The following is a 25,538-nucleotide window of genomic DNA, read 5'->3' as shown; positions in this document are numbered from 1 at the left end:
TATTTGTCCTGTATTATCCTCAACTGTAAAGGTGCCTATACATCTACAAATCGATTGTCAGATTGGGCTGGTTGGAACAAAATCCTGTCAATGGATGAGAGCAAATTACATCTGACCATTTGCTTTGAATTGCTGGAAAAGTGCTAAAAACTGCCATTCAGATATTACCAGGATTTTGTTCCAACCAGCCCAATCTGACAATCGATCTGTAGATGTATGGCAGCCTTTAGTCATTTATAATGTGTACTCTGTAACTGGGCGCTGTGGAACCCTTGTGGCGCCATATAAATAAAGGATAATAATAATTTTTTGATGGGCTGATAACTACCACAAAAGATTAGTTAACGTTCATTATGAACCTTTCATAAGACAGACTCACAAATACATTCAGCAATAAACAACATTATAGGCAGTAGTGTCTTCATTTTAAAATTATTTTTTTTTATCAGGTTTTGTATATGTGTCTATTTAGTTTAGCATTAAATCATTGGGAGGTTCCTGTTGCTGATATGCAGGACGGGACTTTCTGCTGACTCTCTGCCTGGACAATAGGTGACTCCTAAACAAAATGTCCCTTTGGTGACATTACAGGAGGCCAGAGGCTGCTGTGATCTAATTAGAATACAAGGTGTTACCCTGCCAGGGTGTAATTAGCATTTCCCATTTCCCAAGACAAGAAGCTGGGCAGGAGGAGCTGCTGTGGTGAATGACTGTATACTAATGTTATGTGACTCTAATTTACATGTCACCTCTCAGTGTAAGAATTCCTGCAGGGCATCCTGGGAACTACTGGGGAGAGATGGGGAGGAGTGACTATAAATAGGCTGTATCAGGCATCTGGGAGCTGACGGAGGAGCTGCTGGATCAGTTACTGGTTGGAGAGCTGGGAGGACGGAGGAGTAAGAGAGAGACAGAGGAAGGATCCCCAGAGTAAGGTAATTATATTATACATAATAATATACTGATACATGAACAAACCTCTGTAGATATTCTCTTGTTATATATACTGAAATAATTTTATCTTATGAATGGTTACATAGAATTACAATATAATTTTATATGAAAGGATATACTACTATTACTATATACAGTACTACTGTGTTCTATATTTAATCTGTTAATATGTATTTAAAAAATAACTAGATATTACACTGTACAACATATGATTCCACATTAGCCAGATATGTAGCAGCTGGGATAACTTAGTTGTTGCATAATGTTAGATAATAACCTTGCACCCCCTGCCCACATGTATAACACTTACTTCTCCAACATCCAATATTACTGCTGCAGCACCAGATCACAGCACTTGGGGAATTGTGCAGCAGCTGTATACACAGATATATACACTATAGAGAAGTCTCCAGGTACAAGAAGCAGCAGCCATGTTCCTGGAGACTGGCACATGTGCTGTAGACTCTGGCACAATATCAGTTTCTAATTTACTCAGGGCTGGGTTTACAAGTAGGCAGCTGTCTAGGGCAGAAGGATCGGGGGGGCACTGACTGCCTTTCATAAAATTAAGGATTTGTGTAACAACGGCTTAATGCAGGTGATTGCTGTCAGGGGTAATCACAGGATTTTCATGGGGGGTTTCTGTACATGCACATATCTATATATACAGAAAAATACATTTTTTGCTGGACCGTACAGATGTTTGGGGACAGTCTCGCATCCCTCCCAAGGGAGCAGTGTCCCACGTGGGGGTGGGGGGGGGGGCAGTTGGGAATCCTACCATCTATTCCCTTCTGGCTGGGGAGACCACATCAATGCAGAGGGCAAAACCTGGGGGTGTGGCCTGAGGCCACAGCATCCCTGCAAGGCCATGCCCCCTTTTCATAGACCATGCCTCTTTTCCGGCTTTGCTGCATGACTGGCCCTTTTCCGAGCCACCAGAAGTTGGGAGGTGTGCAGGCACACACTTTTGTATATACTTTTGTATATAAAGACAAAGAGAAAGTAGAGAGCGCTATATATTCTCCACCAACTATAAGTAAGTCACCACTACGATTAATGGTGTGAATAACCAATCCATTTGCAATGTGATAGAAATTTGATAATAAAACAATTTTATTAAAACATATTTTTCATGGTTCACATCTGGATTTCATCTTTAGGATATGAATTCAACAGCCCAACCCGTTTCGTCTTAAAAAAGACTTCATCAGGGGTTTGATTACACAAAAGTTGTACATCAACAATTGTGCAGAAAAATTGTATATCCTTTGAGTAGATAGTTGATCCAAGATTTTATAATCTATAGTTTGGTATAGTATTGTGACCCTTGCACGTAGACACAAATTGAGCTGTGTGGTAAGTCCACAGCAATCCTTAGGTGATGGATGTTGTAAATCCAAAAAAAAAACGATATTGGCAAGAGCAGGCTAACCAGATGGTCAAAAAGTTAGGGTTCACAACCAATGTTCCCTCTAATTCTACGAAGGCTGTGTGCGGCTAAAGATTTTGGCTGTGCAACTTTGGAATGAAATTTACATTTTTGTGTGTCACTTATATATAACTGAAAAATTACTTTCAGCATTTGTGTTAACTTTACTTCAAAATGATATTAAACATTTAAACATTCAAAATACAGCACACAATATAGTTAATGGGTGAAACACACATTAATAGAGTCCACAACTGAAAAAAGGGACCACTGCTGCTTTGTGCGCTCAGTTGTAAAGTCTGTGCGCACGCTCGTCGAGGTGTGTGCGCGCGCACGTGCGCACAGCTTAGAGGGAACACTGTTCACAACCCACTAACGTTCACGTCGATTAGACAACCCAATATGGTATAATATCTGTAGGGTGGTAGCACGCAGGTAATCCCGACAGCCAGAATGGCTGTCAGGATTACCTGCGTGCTACCACCCTACAGATATTATACCATATTGGGTTGTCTAATCGACGTGAACGTTAGTGGGTTGTGAACCCTAACTTTTTGACCATCTGGTTAGCCTGCTCTTGCCAATATCGTTTTTTTTTTGGATTTACAACATCCATCACCTAAGGATTGCTGTGGACTTACCTCACAGCTCAATTTGTGTCTACGTGCAAGGGTCACGATACTATACCAAACTATAGATTATAAAATCTTGGATCAACTATCTACTCAAAGGATATACATTTTTTCTGCACAATTGTTGATGTACAACTTTTGTGTAATCAAACCCCTGATGAAGTCTTTTTTAAGACGAAACGCGTTGGACTGTTGAATTCAAATCCTAAAGATGAAATCCAGATGTGAACCATGAAAAATATTTTTAATAAAATTGTTTTATTATCAAATTTCTATCACATTGCAATTGGATTGGTTATTCACACCATTAATCGTAGTGGTGACTTACATATAGTTGGTGGAGAATATATAGCGCTCTCTACTTTCTCTTTGTCTTTGTCTTTGTTATATCTCCCACTAACAGGGGGGATCTGTAGAGGAGCTGCTTTGTGTACTGGGCGCTCTTGGGGTCACCTTGTGTTTTTTCTATACTTTTGTATATATGTACTTTTATATACACACACATATACACACCATGTTCAATATATAAAGCAATACTATTACTGTAATAGTAGAATTACCTCTGTTACCTACAGCTATTTTTTTCCTGCAGGACAAATAAGTAATTGGATTTTCATTTGGAAGACATTTTGGAAAGCAACACAGATAAATCCACCTACTGACATCATTTTTTACACCACTGGAGGATTGTATAGTAGAAACCTTCCACAGCTAATTTGTTTTGATCTAATACATGATGAGTCTGACAGGAGAGAGACCACATCTGTGCTCTGAGTGTGACAAACGCTTTACATGTAAATCAGCGCTTCTCAGACATCAGAGGAGTCACACAGGAGAGAGACCGCATCTGTGCTCTGGGTGTGACAAACGCTTTACATATAAATCACAGCTTCTTACACATCAGAGGAGTCACACAGGAGAGAAACCACATCTGTGCTCTGAGTGTGACAAATGCTTTTCATATAAATCAGATCTTCACAGACATCTGAGGAGTCACACAGGAGAGGGACCGCATCTGTGCTCTGAGTGTGACAAATGCTTTACACGTAAATCACAGCTTCTCATACATCAGAGGAATCACACAGGAGAGAAACCATTCACATGTTCTGAATGCAGCAAGTGTTATTCCAGAAAATCACATCTTCTTAGACATCAGAAGAGTCACACAGGAGAAAAATCAGTTACATGTTCTGAATGTAGCAAGTGTTTTACAGAAAAGTCATATCTTGTTAGACACCAGAGGAGTCACACAGGAGCAAAACCATTTAAATGTTCTGAATGTACCAAGTGTTTTTCCCAGAGCAACCAACTTGTTATTCATCAGAGGAGTCACACAGGAGAGAAACCATTTAGTTGCTCAGAATGCAGCAAGTCTTTTGCACATAAGTATGACCTGAGTATACATCACACACTAGACAGAATTAATTTATATCCTCTGTATCTTGTCACTGTTTCTCAAGTTCCCTTGAATCACCGAGATGGCAATCCTCCTAACTGTCCCACTTTCCTCGGGGCTGATTATGTTCAGGAGGGGGGACCCTACACAATTTATTTTAATTTTTTAACACATAATTGCACAATTCCTCAAATTCGCATATTTTCACGAGTAAAAATCGCACATTTCCCCAGAGTTCACGTCTCATAAAATATGCAAATTAGCAGCAAAAAATTTGATTTTAAAAAGAGAGATAATGAGCATTTTTGGAAAGTGCCTAAAAAAATCGCACTCTTTTAAAACAGGGACACATTTAATAGGATGCGATTTTTAGTAAGGTCCCATAATCGCACCCTATCACATTTTTCAAAATCACATTTTTTTTGTGTCAAATTCGACTATTTAATGGAATGCGAATTAGCGGCTGAAAAATGTGAAATTATGTAATTTTTTTCAAGGTACCCATCAATATAATTATACCTCACATCATGTTAAATGATACGGTGATGTAAAAGTGTCCATTTAAAGGAGGGTTTTCAATCTGCATAACGTTTCAATTTATCAAAAATGCACACTCACATAAACTGCAGAATAGTGGGGACATATTTACCAATTTCAACATATTTACTAAGACATCACAACAACCGCTCCAACCACCATAACGGCCGCCAATGCTGGAGGATGAAGCCGGAATTATACTGGAGACAGTGGAGTCTTTGGATCCTGTGGAGGAAGCAACATAGCCAGCCATCACACAAAGGCCACCAAGCATCCTGCTACTCCAACATATCCCACTTACCCAACCAGCCCCTACAACCCCTACTGCAGATGAGCTGGCAAGGTCACTAGACACCTTCATACACAAGCAGGTGGAGTTCATGCAAAACCAAAGTCATCAAATGCACAACATGCAGAAGTTTCCCAACAAATCCATAAGGTAGCCAACACTGTCTGATTAAGTGCTGGTGTACAAATACTTATGGCTGCCACTCTGGATACACGACTATCAGAAATCAGCCAGGGATTAAGGGCCCAAACAGATTCACTAAGGACACTAAATGAAAGTGTCAATGCCCAAACCCAATCCAATATGGCCCAACCACGGCTTTGGTGCCTCTGCAGATACAACTCAGCACACAAACACAATATAATTGTTCCTGCTCGTCCTAGTATTAGCAGTGTATCCAGCACCACAATCAGTAGCTCCCCAACTACTCCCCCATGTAGGAGTGTCCAAACCAGGGGTGGTGGTTTGGACAGCAGGAGGGGGTTTGTAGCAGGAGCCAGGCCAAAAAGCCTTAATTATGCTCCAAATGTATTGTTGTCTTTATGTGACATACATTTATATTTTCAAATGAATCATACAATTGCAGTATTGTCAATAATGTATATGTGTACATGTTGATCAAGAGCATAAAAAAAGTTTGGCTACTCTAACATGCATTTTCGTCTTTTTTTCATACCATTACATAATAATTATTGCTTTGAAATATGTTACACTTCACTAGCACTTATGTGAAGTTACAATACATGCACCAAAAACTATAACTACATTTCCAATGTTACGTTTATTCACCATATTTAACAGTATGTATGCATCAAATCACACAACACATATGGCAATACTTCTTATGGGTGGGCGTTAATCCCCTAAACATTGGGGAAATTTAAAGTTTCACAGATAATTTACATTAATGGGGATATTCAATCACCGGCGAGCATCTCCCGTCAGGGGAGATGCCCGCCAGGCCCTATTCAGGGCTGTCTTCCTCAACAGCATTGAGCAGGGTGTCTCACAAAATGAGCCCAACTTCACAAGCTGTTGGGCTCGTTCGGCCGAGAACTGCCGGGAAGTGACGAGCTGCCAGCTGCAGCTCACCTCTTCCTGGCTGCAACTTGTGGCCACGCCCTATTCACGCCCTATAACTATCGCTCAATATGGCTACAATACACATAGCTATCACATCAATGTTTGAATCTAGGCATGCTATCTGGTCTAAAGCTCACAGCAGACTGTGCTTTTATAGGTGAGCAGTTACCAACACACCTGTCACTAATCATCTAGGGAACTGGTTAACAAGCTATGCATTGTGACCACAATAAGACTAATTTAAAAAATAATATCTAATAAACAATATATACACTAAACATCGGCACTCACCTTTCCTAGTTTTGGGGTGCCCTATGGCTTGTGACCACATTGTTTAAACAGACATTGTAAGGGCTCTGCACACATTAAATTAACTGATAATAAATAGTGGAGATTTGGTTCATGAATTGATCAATGCATTTAAGCTTGCAGCCCCCGTCAAGGGACCCCACCTTTGTGCAGGTCCTAGCACTATTGCTCAATATGGCTACAATACACATAGCTATCACATCAATGTTTGAATCCAGGCATGCTATATGGTCTAAAGCTCACAGCAGACTGTGCTTTTATAGGTGAGCAGTTACTGTCACTAATCATCTAGGGAACTGGTTAACATAAGCTATGCATTATGGGTTAAAACAGGGTGCATGAGAGAATGTGACCACAATAAGACTAATTAAAAAAAATAATCTAATGGGGGGCTGCAGGCTTAAATGCATTGATCAATTCATGAACCAAATGTCCACTATTTATTATCAGTTAATTTAGTGTGTGCAGAGCCCCTACAATGTCTGTTTAAATAATGTGGTCACAAGCCATAGGGCACCCCAAAACTAAGAAAGGTGAGTGCCGATGTTAAGTGTATATATTGTTTATTAGATTATTTATTTTAATGTTTGTTTAATCTTGTTGTCTTTTGGCTTGAGAAAGGGGCACAGCCCCGAAACGTTGCCTGTATGCACAAATAAACCCATCTTGGTTTTGTTCACCACCACCTGAGTGCCGCCCGTCTCTGCTTCCCATATATATATATATATATATATAATGGACATAAAAAGTATTATTATATACATGTATTTCCGTATACATAAAGGGTTGTTTTTATCTCTATCTTAAGAAATATGCACAGAACCTTCGATATTTACCTATGATATGGCATGTCAAATAATCCAGATATACTTATAAAGACAGTAGTATCATTTATTCATGATGTAACATATATTCATGATGTAACATATATCATTCACAGGAGGTCGAGTATCTGGATCTTCGTATCACCATCGAAACTGACGGATCTATCTCCACTGATATTTTCCGTAAAAAAACTGCCACTAATTCACTGTTACATAACAGTAGTGCACATTTTCCACCGGTTATTAGAGGTCTCCCAAAAGGAGAATTCCTGAGAACTAAACGCAACTGTTCAAAACAAAATGTGTACGATGAAAGAGCCAACCAATTAGCCATCAGGCTCGGGCACCGCGGGTACAGCAAAAGATCTATACAAAAGGCCAAAAAAGAGGCGAGTGGATATAAGAGGGAACAACTTCTTGTCCCCAAAATTAAAAATGTGGATCCAACAGAGAAGGTGAGATTCATTGGCACCTTCTGCCAAGAATGGCGTGGGGTACAAGAGGTACTCAATAAACACCTACATGTCCTCAAAACAGACCAAGATCTGGAGAAAATTCTGGGGGACAAAACAGAAATTAGTTGGAGAAGGAGTAGCAACTTGAGGGACATCTTGGTCCACAGCCATTTTGAGAAGGACACCAGAGCCAAAATTACCAAAATTGGGTCATACAAATGTGGAACATGTAAAATGTGTCCTCACATGAGTCCCAAACAAACCTATACAGACAAATACGACAAAGTATGGAAAATCAACCAATATATAAACTGTGAGACTGCAGGGGTTATCTATAACTTAGAATGCCCCTGTGGTAAACATTATATTGGTAAGACTCGAAGACCCCTCAAAAAGCGATTTGCTGAACACCATCTCAGCATCAGAAACGCAGCCAAGGATCAACAAAAATTCAAGGCATTAACACCGGTAGCCAGACACTTTCTCAAGTACCATGGAGGCAACCCTTCAGGCATAAAAGTATTTGGCATGAGAAAGGTGGAAATGGGAATACGGAGAGGGGACTGGGATCAGGAACTCCTCAGACAAGAAACCCGATTGATCTTCCTGATGGGGACGGTATCCCCAGGAGGTCTGAACGAGGAGAACAACTATACAGTCTTCTTATAAAACTCATCTATCCAGAAATCCCTAATTCATGCAGTATATCTCATTCTAATATTTCACCTCAGATGATATACCAAGGCCCATATTAAATTTAAGCATATACCAATCATATATAATTTCCCCTTTTTTTTCACTGGTTTGAAGTTTGTTTTTTACACTCCCCTTTTGCATGCATTTTTGCCTCTCCTGTATTTATTTTTTCTCCCCTTTCCCCTCAGGGGTACACACCTTGTAAGTTATTATACCAATTATTATACACTCCTAAGATTCACACAATCAGCTCCTTTGCTATCTCTCACCTATCACCAAGACTGGAGCACAGTCACCTGCCCAAATGAGGGCTCTAACCCTAGCACACTTTTCCACTCTTTATACAGTGGTATCACGCATACAAATCACTCTAATATATATTCACAGATGTTTTCACAAACATAGGAACCCCTGTGACAACTGTATGTCACCATTTATGTACCTCAATTACACCCTTATTTTTCAGAGTGTAACAATTCAAAGCACTCAATATTAATACCAAATATGTTGGTGGAATAGAAAATATTTCCTGGTTTCAATCCCTTAGTATCAAAGTAATACAATACACATATATTTTCTTCTCTTCCCCTTCTTCCAATTTTTTCTCATATATGAATAGGTATGAAACACCTGTAAACGACTAAAAAATGAAAATTTCGTAGATATGAATAATCCCTCATAGTACTAATAATCTCATGTACTTAATATTCATTTTATTGATGAAAGAAAAAATAATTCTGGTCTCAGCCCTCACACTAAGCTCCAATTATTACTTTTTTCTCCTCCTTTTTCGATTTTCTTATGTATGAATTATTACTAAATACCTAAAAATGACCAAAACCTTCAGGATATAAATAATTTTAACCCGACAGATCAGCTCATCTCTGTCTAATCCAAAATGTAACAACCATAAATATCTCCCCACCAAATGGTGGACGATACTGGTGTTTTAGTACAGGGCATCAGACTGCCTGTATAAATGTAATAAACAATTCACGCTATATATTTCCTAAAAGCTCCATGTGGAGCATATATTTGAATCATGTACATCTTCTCTGAAATTAATCATATATCAAGGATCGATAGACCAATTATTCTATGCCTAAAATATCCATCCAACCTTGGTACACATCCACACGTGACGATTTGCTGGGAGATTGAATAAGTTGGATAATTTCCGATGTGTTTCACTTCTTATTAAGTTTCATGTTATACATATAATAGTGTTTGCTATAATATGTCCAAAACGCAACAAACGTTACTCTTTTATGTAAAAAAACACATACAAAAATCACCTTCCCATTTCATATGGGCGTGAAAATACACACACCCACGGGACACCTTCTCATGAATATGCATGACCTGTATGGGATAAAAGGGCTTCCGTCCAGGTGTCAGGTTGGTCCTAACGAAGCTTACCTGCGAAGCGTACGCAGACCGACTGCGCCCGCAGTGTATGCCCCCTGCTTCCCCTTCCCCCCTTGAATGCATTTTGATTCTGTTTAGCTTAAAATTGTGCAGCGTCGCAAACGGACGTCAGTTTCCACTGAGTCCGTGGAGCCTAAGAAGCGGTGCAGTGGCGCCACTCACCGCAGCTCCGTGCAGAGAGGTGTCTGACCGGCGGCGTCACGTTCTGACACCCCGGCGCTTACATCACCACAGAGCGGCGAATACGGGCGGTCTCCCGAGACGGCCGAATACCCCAGTGCTGGTACGTCTGTCCGCACGTGGAGTGGCCGGCACAGTGAGACTTAGCCCACGTCGGATAACTAAGCCCACCATCCTGAGACTCAGGCTCCGGGCTGATAAGTGACTAGTATTCCGAACACCTCTGCCTCCCATGTTTAATATCTGTCTAATTTAATTGACAAGCTGATTGATTATAGAGGGACCAGTTCCCCGAATTATACTATACATCAGCCACAACATACTTGGGGATCATAGCATATTTATTTCTGTGACGCATGCACTGAGATATCACTATTAAAGCATATTAGGGACGGCTTAGCAGCGGGGATCACTGCGCGAGGATTTAGTATCCTTTTTACCACACTGTCTGTGTCTTATGTGTTTGATTTTAGTCAATATTTCGCAACATTTTATTGAATAAATATCATTAAAAGTTACTTTTTAAAAAAATTCCTTCTTTCTGAAGTGCACTACACCAGTGACATCTCTTTTTTCTTCAAATAAAAACATTCACAGGAGGATACTATATTATTTTATTACATCATTATATCATTAGTCAGGTTTGGAGGAAGATCTAATTTGATTCGGTAATAGTCGCATTCAGATATATTCTAACAGATTGTCCGAACTATCATATTATGAAAAAATTGTTGTATGTCTTTTTTGGAGGAAAAAAGAAGGAGAGGAAGGAAAAGAAATATGAGTATACATATATATATATATATATATATATATATATATATATATATATATATAGACGATAGAGTCGGCCCGGCACTCTCCCTCTGGGGCAACTGCCCGGGTGCCTTCTGGAACTGAAGGATAGTGATGAAAGAAGACAGCAGCGGCACTCAAACGGGAACTTTTCAAACGTGTTTATCACAGCATAAAACGGTCCGACGTTTCGGGGATTACACGCCCCTTTGTCAAGGTGTAGCAGTCAATACAAACAATGTGCACAAAGTGTTTACCTTAAATAGGGTGAGGAGACAGGTGTCGCGGCTTGCAGGGTCCGTCCACCGGCTTCAGCGTCATTGCCGGAAGTACAAGGCGGCGGAAGTGGATATGCGTCATAGGAATCACTAGTACCAGCGCTCAGTGGAGCGCAAGCCGGAAGGTAGTCATAGTTACCTAAACTCGTTTACTTGGAGATCGCTTATACCCGGGGATTCACAACCCTGGACGCCGTTACACTCTGAAATACATGCAAACATAGTGAAAAACACAATGTATACAAAAAGATGAGCTTTTTTTAAAAAACCATTACCATAGTTACTATGTGCGCATCTTTCGTGAACTCAGACCCACTATCAGTGTGTCTGTTATGTGGATGTGAGTGTGTGTAACAAAGTAATGAATATTAAAATGTGTAAGATTTAAAATACAGAGAAGCACCAGATTAACCCTTCAAGTTATTATGCAAGGTGGACGAGCTCTGGGAGCAAGGTCCTCTGCACATATGTATATATGTTCAAATAGAATATAAATATATATTTTATGTTATTTAGAACATATATACATATGTGCAGAGGACCTTGCTCCCAGAGCTCGTCCACCTTGCATAATAACTTGAAGGGTTAATCTGGTGCTTCTCTGTATTTTAAATCTTACACATTTTAATATTCATTACTTTGTTACACACACTCACATCCACATAACAGACACACTGATAGTGGGTCTGAGTTCACGAAAGATGCGCACATAGTAACTATGGTAATGGTTTTTAAAAAAAAGCTCATCTTTTTGTATACATTGTGTTTTTCACTATGTTTGCATGTATTTCAGAGTGTAACGGTGTCCAGGGTTGTGAATCCCCGGGTATAAGCGATCTCCAAGTAAACGAGTTTAGGTAACTATGACTACCTTCCGGCTTGTGCTCCACTGAGCGCTGGTACTAGTGATTCCTATGACGCATATCCACTTCCGCCGCCTTGTACTTCCGGCAATGACGCTGAAGCCGGTGGACGGACCCTGCATGCCGCGACACCTGTCTCCTCACCCTATTTAAGGTAAACTCTTTGTGCACATTGTTTGTATTGACTGCTACACCTTGACAAAGGGGCGTGTAATCCCCGAAACGTCGGACCGTTTTATGCTGTGATAAACACGTTTGAAAAGTTCCCGTTTGAGTGCCGCTGCTGTCTTCTTTCATCACTATATATATATATATATATATATATATATATATGTGTGTATAGCCACATTATACAGTAAAGTTACAGTTATCAAACGTCGGTTGGTCGTTTATACGTAATCATCTTAGCCTATTCTGCTATGTTTTTTCATATACATATAACAGGAGACAAAAAATCAAATATTTACAGTAATACATCTGGTTAATGGAGATTTAGAAATTCATAGTCAGCGATAGTAGTCCATGACATATTACCATGTCTGATTCTGTCCGTGGTTCCCGGAGTAGCCTGCATCCACGCTTAGAATTTTGAGGTTAGTGTCACACACCACCTGCATGTTGAGGGAGTGACACCCTTGACTGTTGATGAAGATGTGCACCCTCAAGAGTGGTGCCCAAATCCCAAAGCAGGAGCAGTCTATGGCTCTCAGCACATTAAGGAATGCTGAGAGACAATAGAATGCCACCTTCAGGTCCTGCCACTGGGACTCAAATTTTGCGGCAATGTCCAGCCGATATAATGTCTGTTGGGGAAAGGAGTAAGCAATGCAAGAGTAATGGGGGAACAACACGTCTCTCACCCGTGGCGTGCTCACTCTCCTTTCTATCAAGGGGACGGTATTTTGTATCCGTAGCTGTGGATGAGCAGGTCTGTGTGGAGTTTAGATGGTAGTTAGGATTCTGCGGCTCTTACCCGCAGTGCTGTTACACAAGGTAACCTCCGACCAATTCCTCACACTCATGGGGTGCTCTAATTGACAGAAAGCAGTGGACACACTGGTGCGGCAGCAAGATGATTCCATGACAGGAGGGAATATTTTATCAGCACAATATCAGCAGATGTGTGAATGGACTCTTCAAATTATAGATCTTCCCACCAATAATGTATGCCATTAAATTTAATGCCGTTAACCTTATAGCCTCCCTCCTACCCCTCCCCGCCACATCCGTGCATGCCTTCCTATCCTTCTGACATGCCTCTCCCCCTCCCAAGCCTGTCCCCCCTCCCATAACCACACCCCCCTTCTCTCCGCCCCTTCTCTCTGCCCCTTCTCTCCCCTTCCCCCCCATTTACTTTTTTGGGGACAATAAATATAATGACCACGAGCTGGGGGTCCTCCCCCACTCCTGTTTCTCTATGTTTGCCTCAAGTGAACCCTCCTTACACCAAATGGTTAATTTATAAGCGCCTTGTGCCAAATGTTGTACCCCAGCAATTAATATATCATATACAGTTAAATTTCTTGATATGACAAGAAAGAAAAACAGTTTGTATCCCTATTGCACACTGAATGAGAAATATACATATAATAATCAGACAATACAGAGATCTTGGTTGCATATATCTGCAGATATAGGGTTAAGCCCCCAGGCCGTACGTCAAGGCGTCTCTGTCACTGGGGGTCCCTAACACTGGGTATGGGTCTGGGGTGTGGGCCCCCAACATGCCGACACAGGATGACTACTCCAGGGCAGCACACAAATGAAAGTTAGTAAGTGTTAAATAAGAAGCACATAAGTGCTATGTAGGGAGGTGAAGGTGTGATTAAAATAATACATACAATAGGGGAAAAAACATAAATGTTAATAAAGTGTTAGGGTGTGCTACCCTGGAGCAGACCAGCCATACCAACAAAGGGGGAATCACACTCCCAAACCCATCCCATGCACAATAACAAATTTATGGGCCTAATAGCCCATAAAAAAGAAAGAAACCAAAAGAGAGAGGAGAAAAGTGGGGAAGAGAAAAAAAAAAAACACAAAAAAGCTCAGCCCTCAGGAGCGAGGGAGAAAAACCATTCCTTTTCTCTATCAGTACTAATATTCTGGGCAAAGTCCATTTTCCGAAAGTTCATTTACATATCGCCGTATTCTTAACTGGAATTCACCATGCACTTTGCTGGGAAATTACCATCTAACCAGCTTGCAGCCTCTTTAGGCGTATTAAAGAACTTCGTTCAGCCATCATGTACCACGCAGAGTTTTGCTGGGAACATCATTGAATATTGCAGGTCCAACTCTCTTTAAACGTTTTTTAATAGAGTAGAACTGGGCCCTTTCCCGTTGAACTTCTCCTGCATAATCCGGGAAGATGGATACCTTTATATTGTCCCAGGTCGGAGGGCCTTTATTTAGTATTGTATACTGAATAGTGCAGAAGCTTAATAATAAAGGTGCGGGGCAGCGACCCTGGGGGGAGAGCTCTCATGGGTATTCTATGGGCTCTTTCCACCATAAAGAATTTGGAGAAGGCCTCCTGCCCGTAGGTGCCAATTAGCCATTTTTGTATAAACTGTTCAGGGTTTTGTCCTTCAGCTTTTTCTGGCAACCCCACAAATCTCAAATTGTTTCTGAGGAGGCACCCCTCCATATCAGTAATTTTGGCGTTAATGGATTTTATTTGAGTGGCGATATCGTCCATCTTCCCTAACAAAGGAGTGATCACGTCCTCCAGAGCTGAGGTGCGATTTTCCACCTCCATTACCCATTCCCCGATCTGTTGTACTGTCTGCTTTATCAGATTTAGATCCTCCTGAACTTTTTCAATTGTATTGGTCAGGCGGCCTTCACTGGCAGCTAATGCGATAACACCTTTTGTATAGAGGCAACGCTCTGCTCTATAGGTTTTTCACCATCAGGGGGGGTGAAAGGGGGGGAACTTTGTAGGAGTTACCGGGGGCCTTGCATATTTTGTGAGGCGATTCGCAGCTGCCGCGTTTTGTGTTTTCCCCATTTTATTTTTGCCCCTTTTTTGTTTGTCTGGGGGGTAATACACAATAGAAGGAAGAGGGAGGGGTGAGATGTGGACCTGTGTCTGTAGTTAAATGGTTCAGAGCCACGTGGTTGTTATGCAGTATTAGCTAGAGTATATTTAGTATTCAAAGGTAAACAGCACAGAGATAATATTGTACTGTACTCACTCAGCCCTGTGGCAGGTGGCTCCAATCTGCTGCCACCACTCTCCACTGCCCTAACATCCCCCAGGCTCTGGGTCCAACAAGATACTGGTCTCCCCTCGCTCCACTCCACTGTGTCCGCAGCCTGCAGTCTCCCCTGTCCCCTTCCAGTTGCTGCGGCTTGCTGCTGCTGTGATGACGGAGCCGGCTCTCTCACAGCCGCTCCGTCACTCAGTCACTGAGCGACTCTTTCCGGCTCACTCGTCGGCGTCTGCCCGCACACTGCTCCCTCCAACCTCCGTCACTCATCCACTGTGCGGCTCCTTCCGGCTACCTCCCGAAACGCTTGTCGGCATCCACCCGGCATACTCCTGCACACTGCTCGCTGCAGCATTCGGGACCCCCTCCTCCTCTGAGCTAGCAGCCATGTTAAGGTACCTGGAATTTAGCTCGGCACTGGGCAGGATTAGATAGTTTCACCGGGGGTAGCTGAATTTTAGCTGTTCAGGATATTGGAGCGTGCTCGCCGTGGTCACGCCCCCTCAGTTTCAAAAAGTTGTAATGGTACTTGTGGAGTATCACGGCTCCCACGATGGCCATCGCACATGAAAAAATTGCATTGCATGCGATCGCATCACATGCGATTTGATCGCATGCGATCGCATGCGTTTTTTTTTACAGAAAAGCATCCAAATGCAATGAAATTAGTATCAAACATGTTCAATGGCCCCCAAATTTCATTTTTGAGGCTGTACCACACCCACTATCTACGCGAACCCAAAGTGTGGCAAGCGCACCGAGCCTGAAGCGTGGCGGCGGTACACGTCCTACGACCTTTTCATACCCCCACTATCCACGTCGGTGTGGAGGTGAGAATAGAAAGTGTGGCGAGCGCAGCGAGCCACCGAGCCCGAAGCGTGGCGAGCGCAGCCAGCGGACACAGATACCTTCACAGGTATACGCGTCCCCTCGCGGGCTTCACAGGTGTCCGCGTCCCCTCGCCACGCTTCGGGCTCGGTGGCTCGCTGCTCTCGCCACACTTTCTATTCTCAACTCCATGCCGACGTGGAGAGTGGGGGTATGAAAAGGTCATAGGACGCGTACCGCCGCGCCTCGTGGGCTCACTGCGCTCACCACGCTTCCGGTTCGCGTTGATAGTGGGGTACAGCCTCAAAAATGACATTTGGGGACCATTGAACATGTTTGATTCTAATTTCAATGCATTTGGATGCTTTTCTGTTAAAAAACGCATGCGATGCAATCGCATGCGATTTTGTTAAAAACTGTAACAAAAAGGCAAAAATCGCATGCCATCGCATGCCACTATATATGGCATGCGATGGCATGCGATGGGAGCCGTGATAATCCACAAGTACCGTTGTAATTTTATTTGTTTCTACCAATCCATAAATAAAATTAAATTAAAATTGGACATTCAGATTATTTTTGTGTTGTTCCAGAATCCTTAGTGATTAAAATTGTGATGGTGTAATATAAGTTATTAGTGAAAGTATAATATAAAGAGTATTTCAAGCAACATTACAAGCAGCAGTGTCTTCATTTAAAATTACTTTTGATCAGGTTTTCTATATTCAGTGCTAAACTATAATAGAAATAGACATATATATATATATATATATATATATATATATATATATATATATATATATATATAAAAGGGGGTATGGAGGTGCGCTAGCTTGACTGCCTGGATTTTGTCAAAAAAGTCCAGTAATGGATACTCATGCAGTTCATCAGACACTGTTGTCCTTCAGTTTCCTATTAACACTAGATCACTGATTTGGCTGACCGCTGCTTCCAACCTGGATGGGTCCTGGGATCCAATCAGAACCAATAGTATCTGGAGAAAGGGGGATGGAAGGAAGCGCTCGATAGTGCAATATTATTTTGATAAAAAGGTTTTATTTTAAACACATAAAATCAGACTATCGGTACACTGCTCGTACCATTAAATTCCTCAGTGTGGGCTATTAATACCACATGGTGTACATGATAATATAAACCCGGTCACCCGGTCACCGTCTGTCCTTGTAGCTGCCTCCTGGCAGGGACCGCTCCGTCACCTTTAGCGCTTACAGCACCTTCCGGCAAGGAATCAGCGTATGCCCCTTGGCTTCCCGGCAGCAGGACTTCAGACACGGTAAGTTGGTTTGCGTCAGGTAGGACATGGGTGTGTCCTACCTGACGCAAACCAACTTACCGTGTCTGAAGTCCTGCTGCCGGGAAGCCAAGGGGCATACGCTGATTCCTTGCCGGAAGGTGCTGTAAGCGCTAAAGGTGACGGAGCGGTCCCTGCCAGGAGGCAGCTACAAGGACAGACGGTGACCGGGTGACCGGGTTTATATTATCATGTACACCATGTGGTATTAATAGCCCACACTGAGGAATTTAATGGTACGAGCAGTGTACCGATAGTCTGATTTTATGTGTTTAAAATAAAACCTTTTTATCAAAATAATATTGCACTATCGAGCGCTTCCTTCCATCCCCCTTTCTCCATATATATATATATATATATATATATATATATATATATATATATAGGAAACAATAGGAGCCGGCACCCAGAGACTGACACGCTGAACTTTAACAGGTGAAAACGGTGATGTTTATTCCATCAAGTATCTACGTTTCGGGGACCGTGTCCCCTTCATCAGGATAACAAAATAGTGAAAATGTGCACGTATAAGTACATCCACTCACCAATCGGTGACCCGCTCGTTCCCGCTTCAGGGCACCGCCGTCCGTCCCTGCTACCGACACTTCCGGGTTCCTCGCGTCATCTCTGCCGGAAGTCACGATGCCTGGACGCCGGCTGGTTACCCTGAAAACCGGGCCAGCGGTCTCCTCGGTGACCTATACAACAAATCAAAACAGTGCTCTTACTTAAGTGCAGTATATCTATAATATACAAATACTTTCTCGGTGATCTCATCCTGTATAAAGAAAATGTCTCTCTCCACCTCCCACATATAGGCGAGAAAGTATTTGTATATTATAGATATATAGATGATCTCCTGTTATTTTGGTTAGGTTCGACTGAACATCTGGAACACATCATTCAGGAACACAATGCTTCCGCCAGCCCCATTAAATTAACTTACTCTAGCAGCCATCACTCCATTTATTATTTAGATCTGGAAATCACGATAAAAGAGGGCCAAATAGTAACCAAACTATACTCTAAACCAACAGACAGGAATACTTTACTGAGACACGACAGTTTCCACCCAGTGGCCACCATAAAGGGGCTGCCGTTCTCACAATTTCTGAGGGTGTGCCGCTCTAATAGTGATCATCCAACCATGGTGTCACAACTGGAAGAGATGGTGATGAAATTCCGCCAAAGGGGGTACCCACTGCATGAGCTAGAACAAGCCAAGAGAAAGGCTCTGGCCATTCCACGGCAGGACCTTTTACATAAACCCGTACAAGAAAAAACAACCCAACATGAGCCCATCCCCTGGGTTAACCAGTATAACACACTGAGCAAAGCAACCAGTCAGAGGGCAAGGCAGCTTTGGCCAATGGTGTCCACAGATAGAGAATTAAAATCACTTAACAAAAAGAAGATCATGCCCAGCTACACACGTAGCAAAAGCATAAAAGATTGGGTAGTTAAAACGGACATCAGCAAATTTAAAGCCTTAACAGCCCCCCACTCCTCATCCAGAAAGAATGGCTGCTTTAGGTGTGTGGGATGCAGAACATGCAGTTACCTGTCACCAGGGAACTACATATTGCACCCACACACTGGCAGGCGGTTTGAAATTAAATGGCCACTCACATGCAGTTCCAGATACGTGGTCTATGTAATAATATGCCCGTGCGGGCTATATTACATAGGCAAAACAGAGTGCCAACTAAAGGAAAGGAAGGCACAACATAGGACAGCCATCAGAGCAGCGTTAGCAACGGGCAAAGGGGATCAACCAGTGGCGCGCCACTTTGTGGAGCTGAGACATGGCATGGCGACGTTGCAATATAGAGCCATTGACCACGTACCGAGCTCACAAAGGGGAGGCGACCGAGGAAAGTTGCTTTTACAATTGGAGGCGAGATGGATTTTCCGGCTCGACACACTGAGACCAAGGGGCCTAAATGAGTCCTCTGGGCTAATCAACTTCATTTAATTTTGTTTAAGATAAATTCATAACTAAACAGCAAAAATCTAAAAATTAAAAAATTTTTAAAAAATCTAAAAACTCAAATTATAATGAATAATAACATGAGATAATCCAAATAAAATAGCAAATTCCCTAATGTTCGCGGATAGACTGGTATCTACAAATCCGCAACTTAGGACAGGGTTAATGAGTAAACAAAAGACATAGTTGCAGCTAGGCAGCAGTCCTGTTTGGAGGAACACCATGTTATAAGCTAAGAGAATAAGCATAAGCTAGGAGACATGGTAGGTAATAAAGGACCCACAAGCTTATCATCTGTTAGTCATAGTCAAAGTCAGTTCATATGTTTAGTTTTTTCACTTTTTTATTAAGTCACAGCAGGATGTTGACATATAATGTGTCGACACTGGGCTCCGGACAAGACGGAGCAGGCACACGGCATACATATTCACATTTAGAATGAATGCAAGATATGTTGAGGCATTCTCTTAATTTTGGATTAAAACATGTTGTTTAATATGATCAAAAGCACTGATGTATACTGCACTTAAGTAAGAGCACTGTTTTGATTTGTTGTATAGGTCACCGAGGAGACCGCTGGCCCGGTTGTCAGGGTAACCAGCCGGCGTCCAGGCATCGTGACTTCCGGCAGAGATGACGCGAGGAACCCGGAAGTGTCGGTAGCAGGGACGGACGGCGGTGCCCTGAAGCGGGAACGAGCGGGTCACCGATTGGTGAGTGGATGTACTTATACGTGCACATTTTCACTATTTTGTTATCCTGATGAAGGGGACACGGTCCCCGAAACGTAGATACTTGATGGAATAAACATCACCGTTTTCACCTGTTAAAGTTCAGCGTGTCAGTCTCTGGGTGCCGGCTCCTATTGTTTCCTGCATATCGGGGATGTCCTCCCTAGTTCCAGGCACCAGAGCAAGCTAACCCCGAGGGGGACCGGAGTGCCGGGATACAAGGATTGTATATATATATATATATATATATATATATATATATATATATATATATATATATGTCTATTTCTATTATAGTTTAGCACTGAATCATTGTGAGGTTCCTACTGACTTTCTGCTGACTGGCTGCCCAGACAATAGGTGACTCCTGAACAAAGATCCTTTGGTGACATAACAGGAGGCCTGAGGCTGCTGTGATCTAATTACAATCCATGGTATCACCCTGCCAAGGTGTAATTAGCATTTCCCATTGTAGTAAGTGACTTTAGGAATATTTACACCTCATTTACAAGACAAGGAGCTGGGCAGGAGGAGCTGCTGTGGTGAATGACTGTATACTAATGTTATGTGACCCTAATTTACATGTGACCTCTCAGTGTGAGAATTCCTGCAGGGCATCCTGGGAACTACTGGGGAGAGATGGGGAGGGGAGACTATAAATAGGCTGCATCAGGCCACTGGGAGCTGATGGAGGAGCTGCTGGATCAGTTACTGGTTGGAGAGCTGGGAGGACGGAGGAGTAAGAGAGAGACAGAGGAAGGATCCCCAGAGTAAGGTAATTATATTATACATAAGAATATACAGATACATAATCAAATGTGTGCAGATAGTGTCTTATCATATATACTTATAGCGTTTTACTTTAACAATGGCTACATATAATGATATAATCGTATAATTATATATGAAAGGGTATCCTACTGGTAACATTATAGTCTACATTTTTATATTATCTGTTAATATCGTATTTAAAAATAAATATTATTTTGTTACACTGTACAACATATGATACCACATTAACCAGATATTTAGCAGCTGGAGTTGTTTCATAATCTTAGTAAATAACCTTGCACACTCTGCCCACATGTATACCACTTACTTCTCCAATGTCCCAAATTACCACTGCAGCACCAGATCACAGCACTTGGGGAATTGTGCATCAGCTGTATTCACAGATATATACACTATAGAGAAGTCTCCAGGTACAAGAAGCAGCAGCCATGTTCCTGGAGACTGGCACATGTGCTGTAGACTCTGGCACAATGTCAGTTTCTAATTTACTCAGGTCTGGGTTTACAAGTAGGCAGCTGCCTAGGGCGGAAGGATCGGGGGACATTGACTCTGCCTTTCATAAAATTAAGGATTTGTGTAACAACGGCTTAATGCAGGTGATGGCTGTCAGGGGTAAACACAGGATTTTCATGGGGGGTTTCTGTACATGCACAAATCTATATATACAGACACATACCTCCCAACTGTCCCATTTTTTTGCGGGACCTTCCCATTGTTTAGGGACAGTCTCCTGTGCCTCCCGGGGCAGCAGTGTCCTACGTGGGGGGGGGGGCAGTTGTGAATCATCCCAGCTTGCAAGCTCACACACAGCATCTATTCCCTTCTGGCTGGGGGGACAACAGCAATGCAGATGGGAAACCTGGGGGTGTGGCCTGAGGCCACAGCATCCCTGCAAGGACATGCCCCCTTTTCATAGGCCATGCCTCTTTTCCTGTTTCTCCTCTTCCGAGCCACCAGAAGTTGGGAGGTGTGCAGGGACACACTTTTGTATATTTATATACACACAGACACACACACACCATGTTCAATATATAAAGTAACACTAATACTGTAATAGTAGAATTACCTCAGTTACCTACAGCTATTTTTTTTTCTTGCAGCACAAATAAGTAATTGGATTTTCATTTGGAAGACATTTTGGAAAGCAACACAGATAAATCCACCAGACATCATTTTTCTACCTCTGGAGGATTCCCAAAAGCTATTCTCTGTATAGTAGAAACCTTCTACAGCTAATTTGTTTTTGATCTATTACATGATGAGTCTGACAGGAGAGAGACCACATCTGTGCTCTGAGTGTGACAAACGCTTTACACATAAATCACAGCTTCTCAGACATCAGAGGAGTCACACAGGAGAGAGACCACATCTGTGCTCTGAGTGTGACAAATGCTTTACATATAAATCAGCACTTCTCAGACATCAGAGGAGTCACACAGGAGACAGACCACATCTGTGCTCTGAGTGTGACAAATGCTTTACATGTAAATCAGAGCTTCTCATACATCAGAGGAGTCACACAGGAGAGAAACCATTTACATGTTCTGAATGCAGCAAGTGTTTTTCCCAGAGCAACAACCTTGTAAATCATCACAATATTCACACAGGAGAGAAACCATTTAAATGCTCTGAATGCGGCAAGTGTTTTACAATGAAGTCTGCCCTGATTATACATCAGAGGAGTCACACGGGAGAGAAACCATTCACATGTTCTGAATGCAGCAAGTGTTTTACGGAAAAGTCACATCTAGTTATACATCAGAGGAGTCACACAGGAGAGAAACCATTTAAATGTTCTGAATGTAGCAAGTGCTTTACACAGAGAAACAACCTTGTTAAACATCAGAGGAGTCACACTGGAGAGAAACCATTTAGTTGCTCAGAGTGCAGCAAGTGTTTTGCACGTAAGAATCATCTAGTTAGACACCAGAAAATTCACACTAGATAGAATTAATTTATATGCTCTGTATCTTGTCACTGTTTCTCAAGATCCCTTGAATCACTGAGATGGCAATCCTCCTAACTGTCCCACTTTCCTCTGGGCTGATTATGCTCAGGAGGGGGGACCCCCACACAATTTTGTTTTCATTTTTTTAACACAAAATCGCCCATTTCCTCAAATTCGCACATTTTCATCAGTAAAAATCGCACATGTCCTCAAAATCGCATATTTTCATGACTAAATATTGCAAATTTTTGCACTTTATCGGAATTTTTTCCCTGGAGTTTACATCCCATTAAATATGCAAATTTGCAGCAAAAAAAGTGATTTTAAAAAGTACGATAATGTGTGATTTTGGAAAGTGCCTAAAAATCGCAATTCATTAAAACTCGTCCCAAGGGTGACATTGAATGGGATGAGATTTTTAGTAAGGTCCAGAAAAAGCACCTTATCGTATTTTTTTGTGTAGAATTTGACTATTTAATGGAATGCAAATTAGTGACTGAAAAATGTGATATGATATAATTTTTTTAAGGTACCCATCAATATAATTATACCTCACATCATGTTAAATGATATGGTGATGTAAAAGTGTCCATATAAAGGAGGGTTTTCAATTTGCATAACCTTTCAATTTATCAAAAATGCACACTCACATAAACGGCAGAATAGTGGGGACATATTTACCAATTTCAACATATTTACTAAGACATCACAACAACCGCTCCAACCACCACAACTGCCACCAATGCTGGAGGATGAAGCTGGAATTATGCTGGAGACAGTGGAGTCTTTGGATCATGTGGAGGTAGCAACACAGCCAGCCATCACACAAAGGCCACCAAGCATCCTGCCACTCCAACATATCCCACATACCCAACCAGCCCCTACAACCCCTACTGCAGATGAGCTGGCAAGGTCATTAGACACCTTCAAACACAAGCAGGTGGAGTTCATGCAAAACCAAAGTCATCAAATGCACAACATGCAGAAGTTTCCCAACAAATCCATAAGGTAGCCAACACTGTCTGATTAAGAGCTTGTGAACAAATACTTATGGCTGCCACTATGAATACACGACTATCAGAAATCAGCCAGGGCTTAAGGGCCCAAACAGATTCACTAAGGACACTAAATGAAAGTGTCAATGCCCAAACCCAATCCATTATGGCACAACCACAGCTTTGGTGCCTCTGCAGATACAACTCAGCACACAAACACAATATAATTGTTCCTGCTCCTTCTAGTATCAGCAGTGTATCCAGCACCACAATCAGTAGCTCCCCAACTACTCCCCCATGTAGGAGTGTCCAAACCAGGGGTGGAGTTGCCACAGGTGGAAAGGGGGTTTGTAGCAGGAGCCAGGCCAAAAAGCCTTAATTATGCTCCAAATTTATTGTTGTCTTTATTTTACACACATTTATATTTTCAAATGAATCATACAATTGCAGTATTGTCAATAATGTATATGTGTACATGTTGATCAAGAGCATAAAAAAGTTTGGCTACTCTAACATGCATTTTCGTCTTTTTTTTCATACCATTACACAATAATTATTGCTTTGAAATATGTTACACTTCACTAGCACTTATGTGAAGTTACAATACATGCACCAAAAACTATAACTACATTTCCAATGTTAAGTTTCTTCACCATATTTAACAGTATGTATGCATCAAATCACACAACACACATATGGCAATACTTCTTATGGGTGGGCGTTAATCCCCTAAACATTGGGGAAATTTAAAGTTTCACAGATAATTTACATTAATGGGGATATTCAATCACCGGGAGAGATGCCCGCCAGGCCCTATTCAGGGCTGTCATCCTCAACAGCATTGAGCAGGGTATCTCAAAAAACAAGCCCAACTTCAAAAGCTGTTGGGCTCGTTCGGCCGAGAGCGACCGGGAAGTGACGAGCTGCCAGCTGCAGCTCGCCTCTTCCTGGCTGCAACTCGTGGCTATGCCCCCTTCTCGTCCCGACATTGAATCCCATCTGCATGTTCTCGGTCGAGCTGACCGAGAACGGGACAGGGTGACGCCGGTCAAACAAGCTCCACCGCCGTAACCTACAGATTGAATACCCACTTAGGCTTTACAATATTGCATTTACAAGTACATTTGTAATATTTACATTTTATACATCCAAATACCTGAGAAATACTGCCATATCAGCACAATGCAAATCACATCCCCCTCCAAGTAATCCTAACTACTCTAAGCTGTGTAGCTTCAGCTTCCTGCATGACTGCAATGTCTTCCTCCACATAATTACCTTGGCCCAGGGCAATGTTATGCAGCATGCAGCAAGCCTGGACAAGCATGACTACATTCGCTGGGTGGTAAAGCAGTGTACCAGATTATCGGTCCAAACACCTAAAATGACATTTCAGCACCACAAAGGTGCATTCCACAACATGTGTGCATCATTGTAGCAGTGCTGTTAACGGCCTTGTGGAATACACAGAGGTGTCATGAGCTAAGGGAGACACCCATATCCTGAGTCACCTGCAAAACATAATCGTGGCGTTACACTGTAATGCACCATGGGCCTTATTTAGATCTGATCGCAG

The 25,538-nt window shown here is 42.0% G+C and overlaps 1 protein-coding gene across 1 annotated transcript; it reads left to right on the top strand.

The window, feature by feature from the left end:
• The first annotated feature begins 3,601 nt into the window (after window positions 1–3,601).
• On the top strand, window positions 3,602–22,967 carry LOC146073312 (uncharacterized). The gene is made up of 2 exons (XM_083180489.1): window positions 3,602–4,415; window positions 22,513–22,967. The coding sequence occupies exons 1-2, from the start codon at window positions 3,752–3,754 to the stop codon at window positions 22,965–22,967; spliced, it is 1,119 nt and encodes a 372-aa protein (XP_083036615.1). The 5' UTR covers window positions 3,602–3,751.
• Window positions 22,968–25,538: the final 2,571 nt, after the last annotated feature.

This window comes from Crinia signifera, chromosome 4 (assembly GCF_055691185.1).
Source record: "Crinia signifera chromosome 4, ASM5569118v1, whole genome shotgun sequence".
NCBI lineage: Eukaryota > Metazoa > Chordata > Amphibia > Anura > Myobatrachidae > Crinia > Crinia signifera.
Note: the sequence above shows the minus strand (reverse complement) of the source record. Positions and strands in the feature narration are given on the sequence as shown.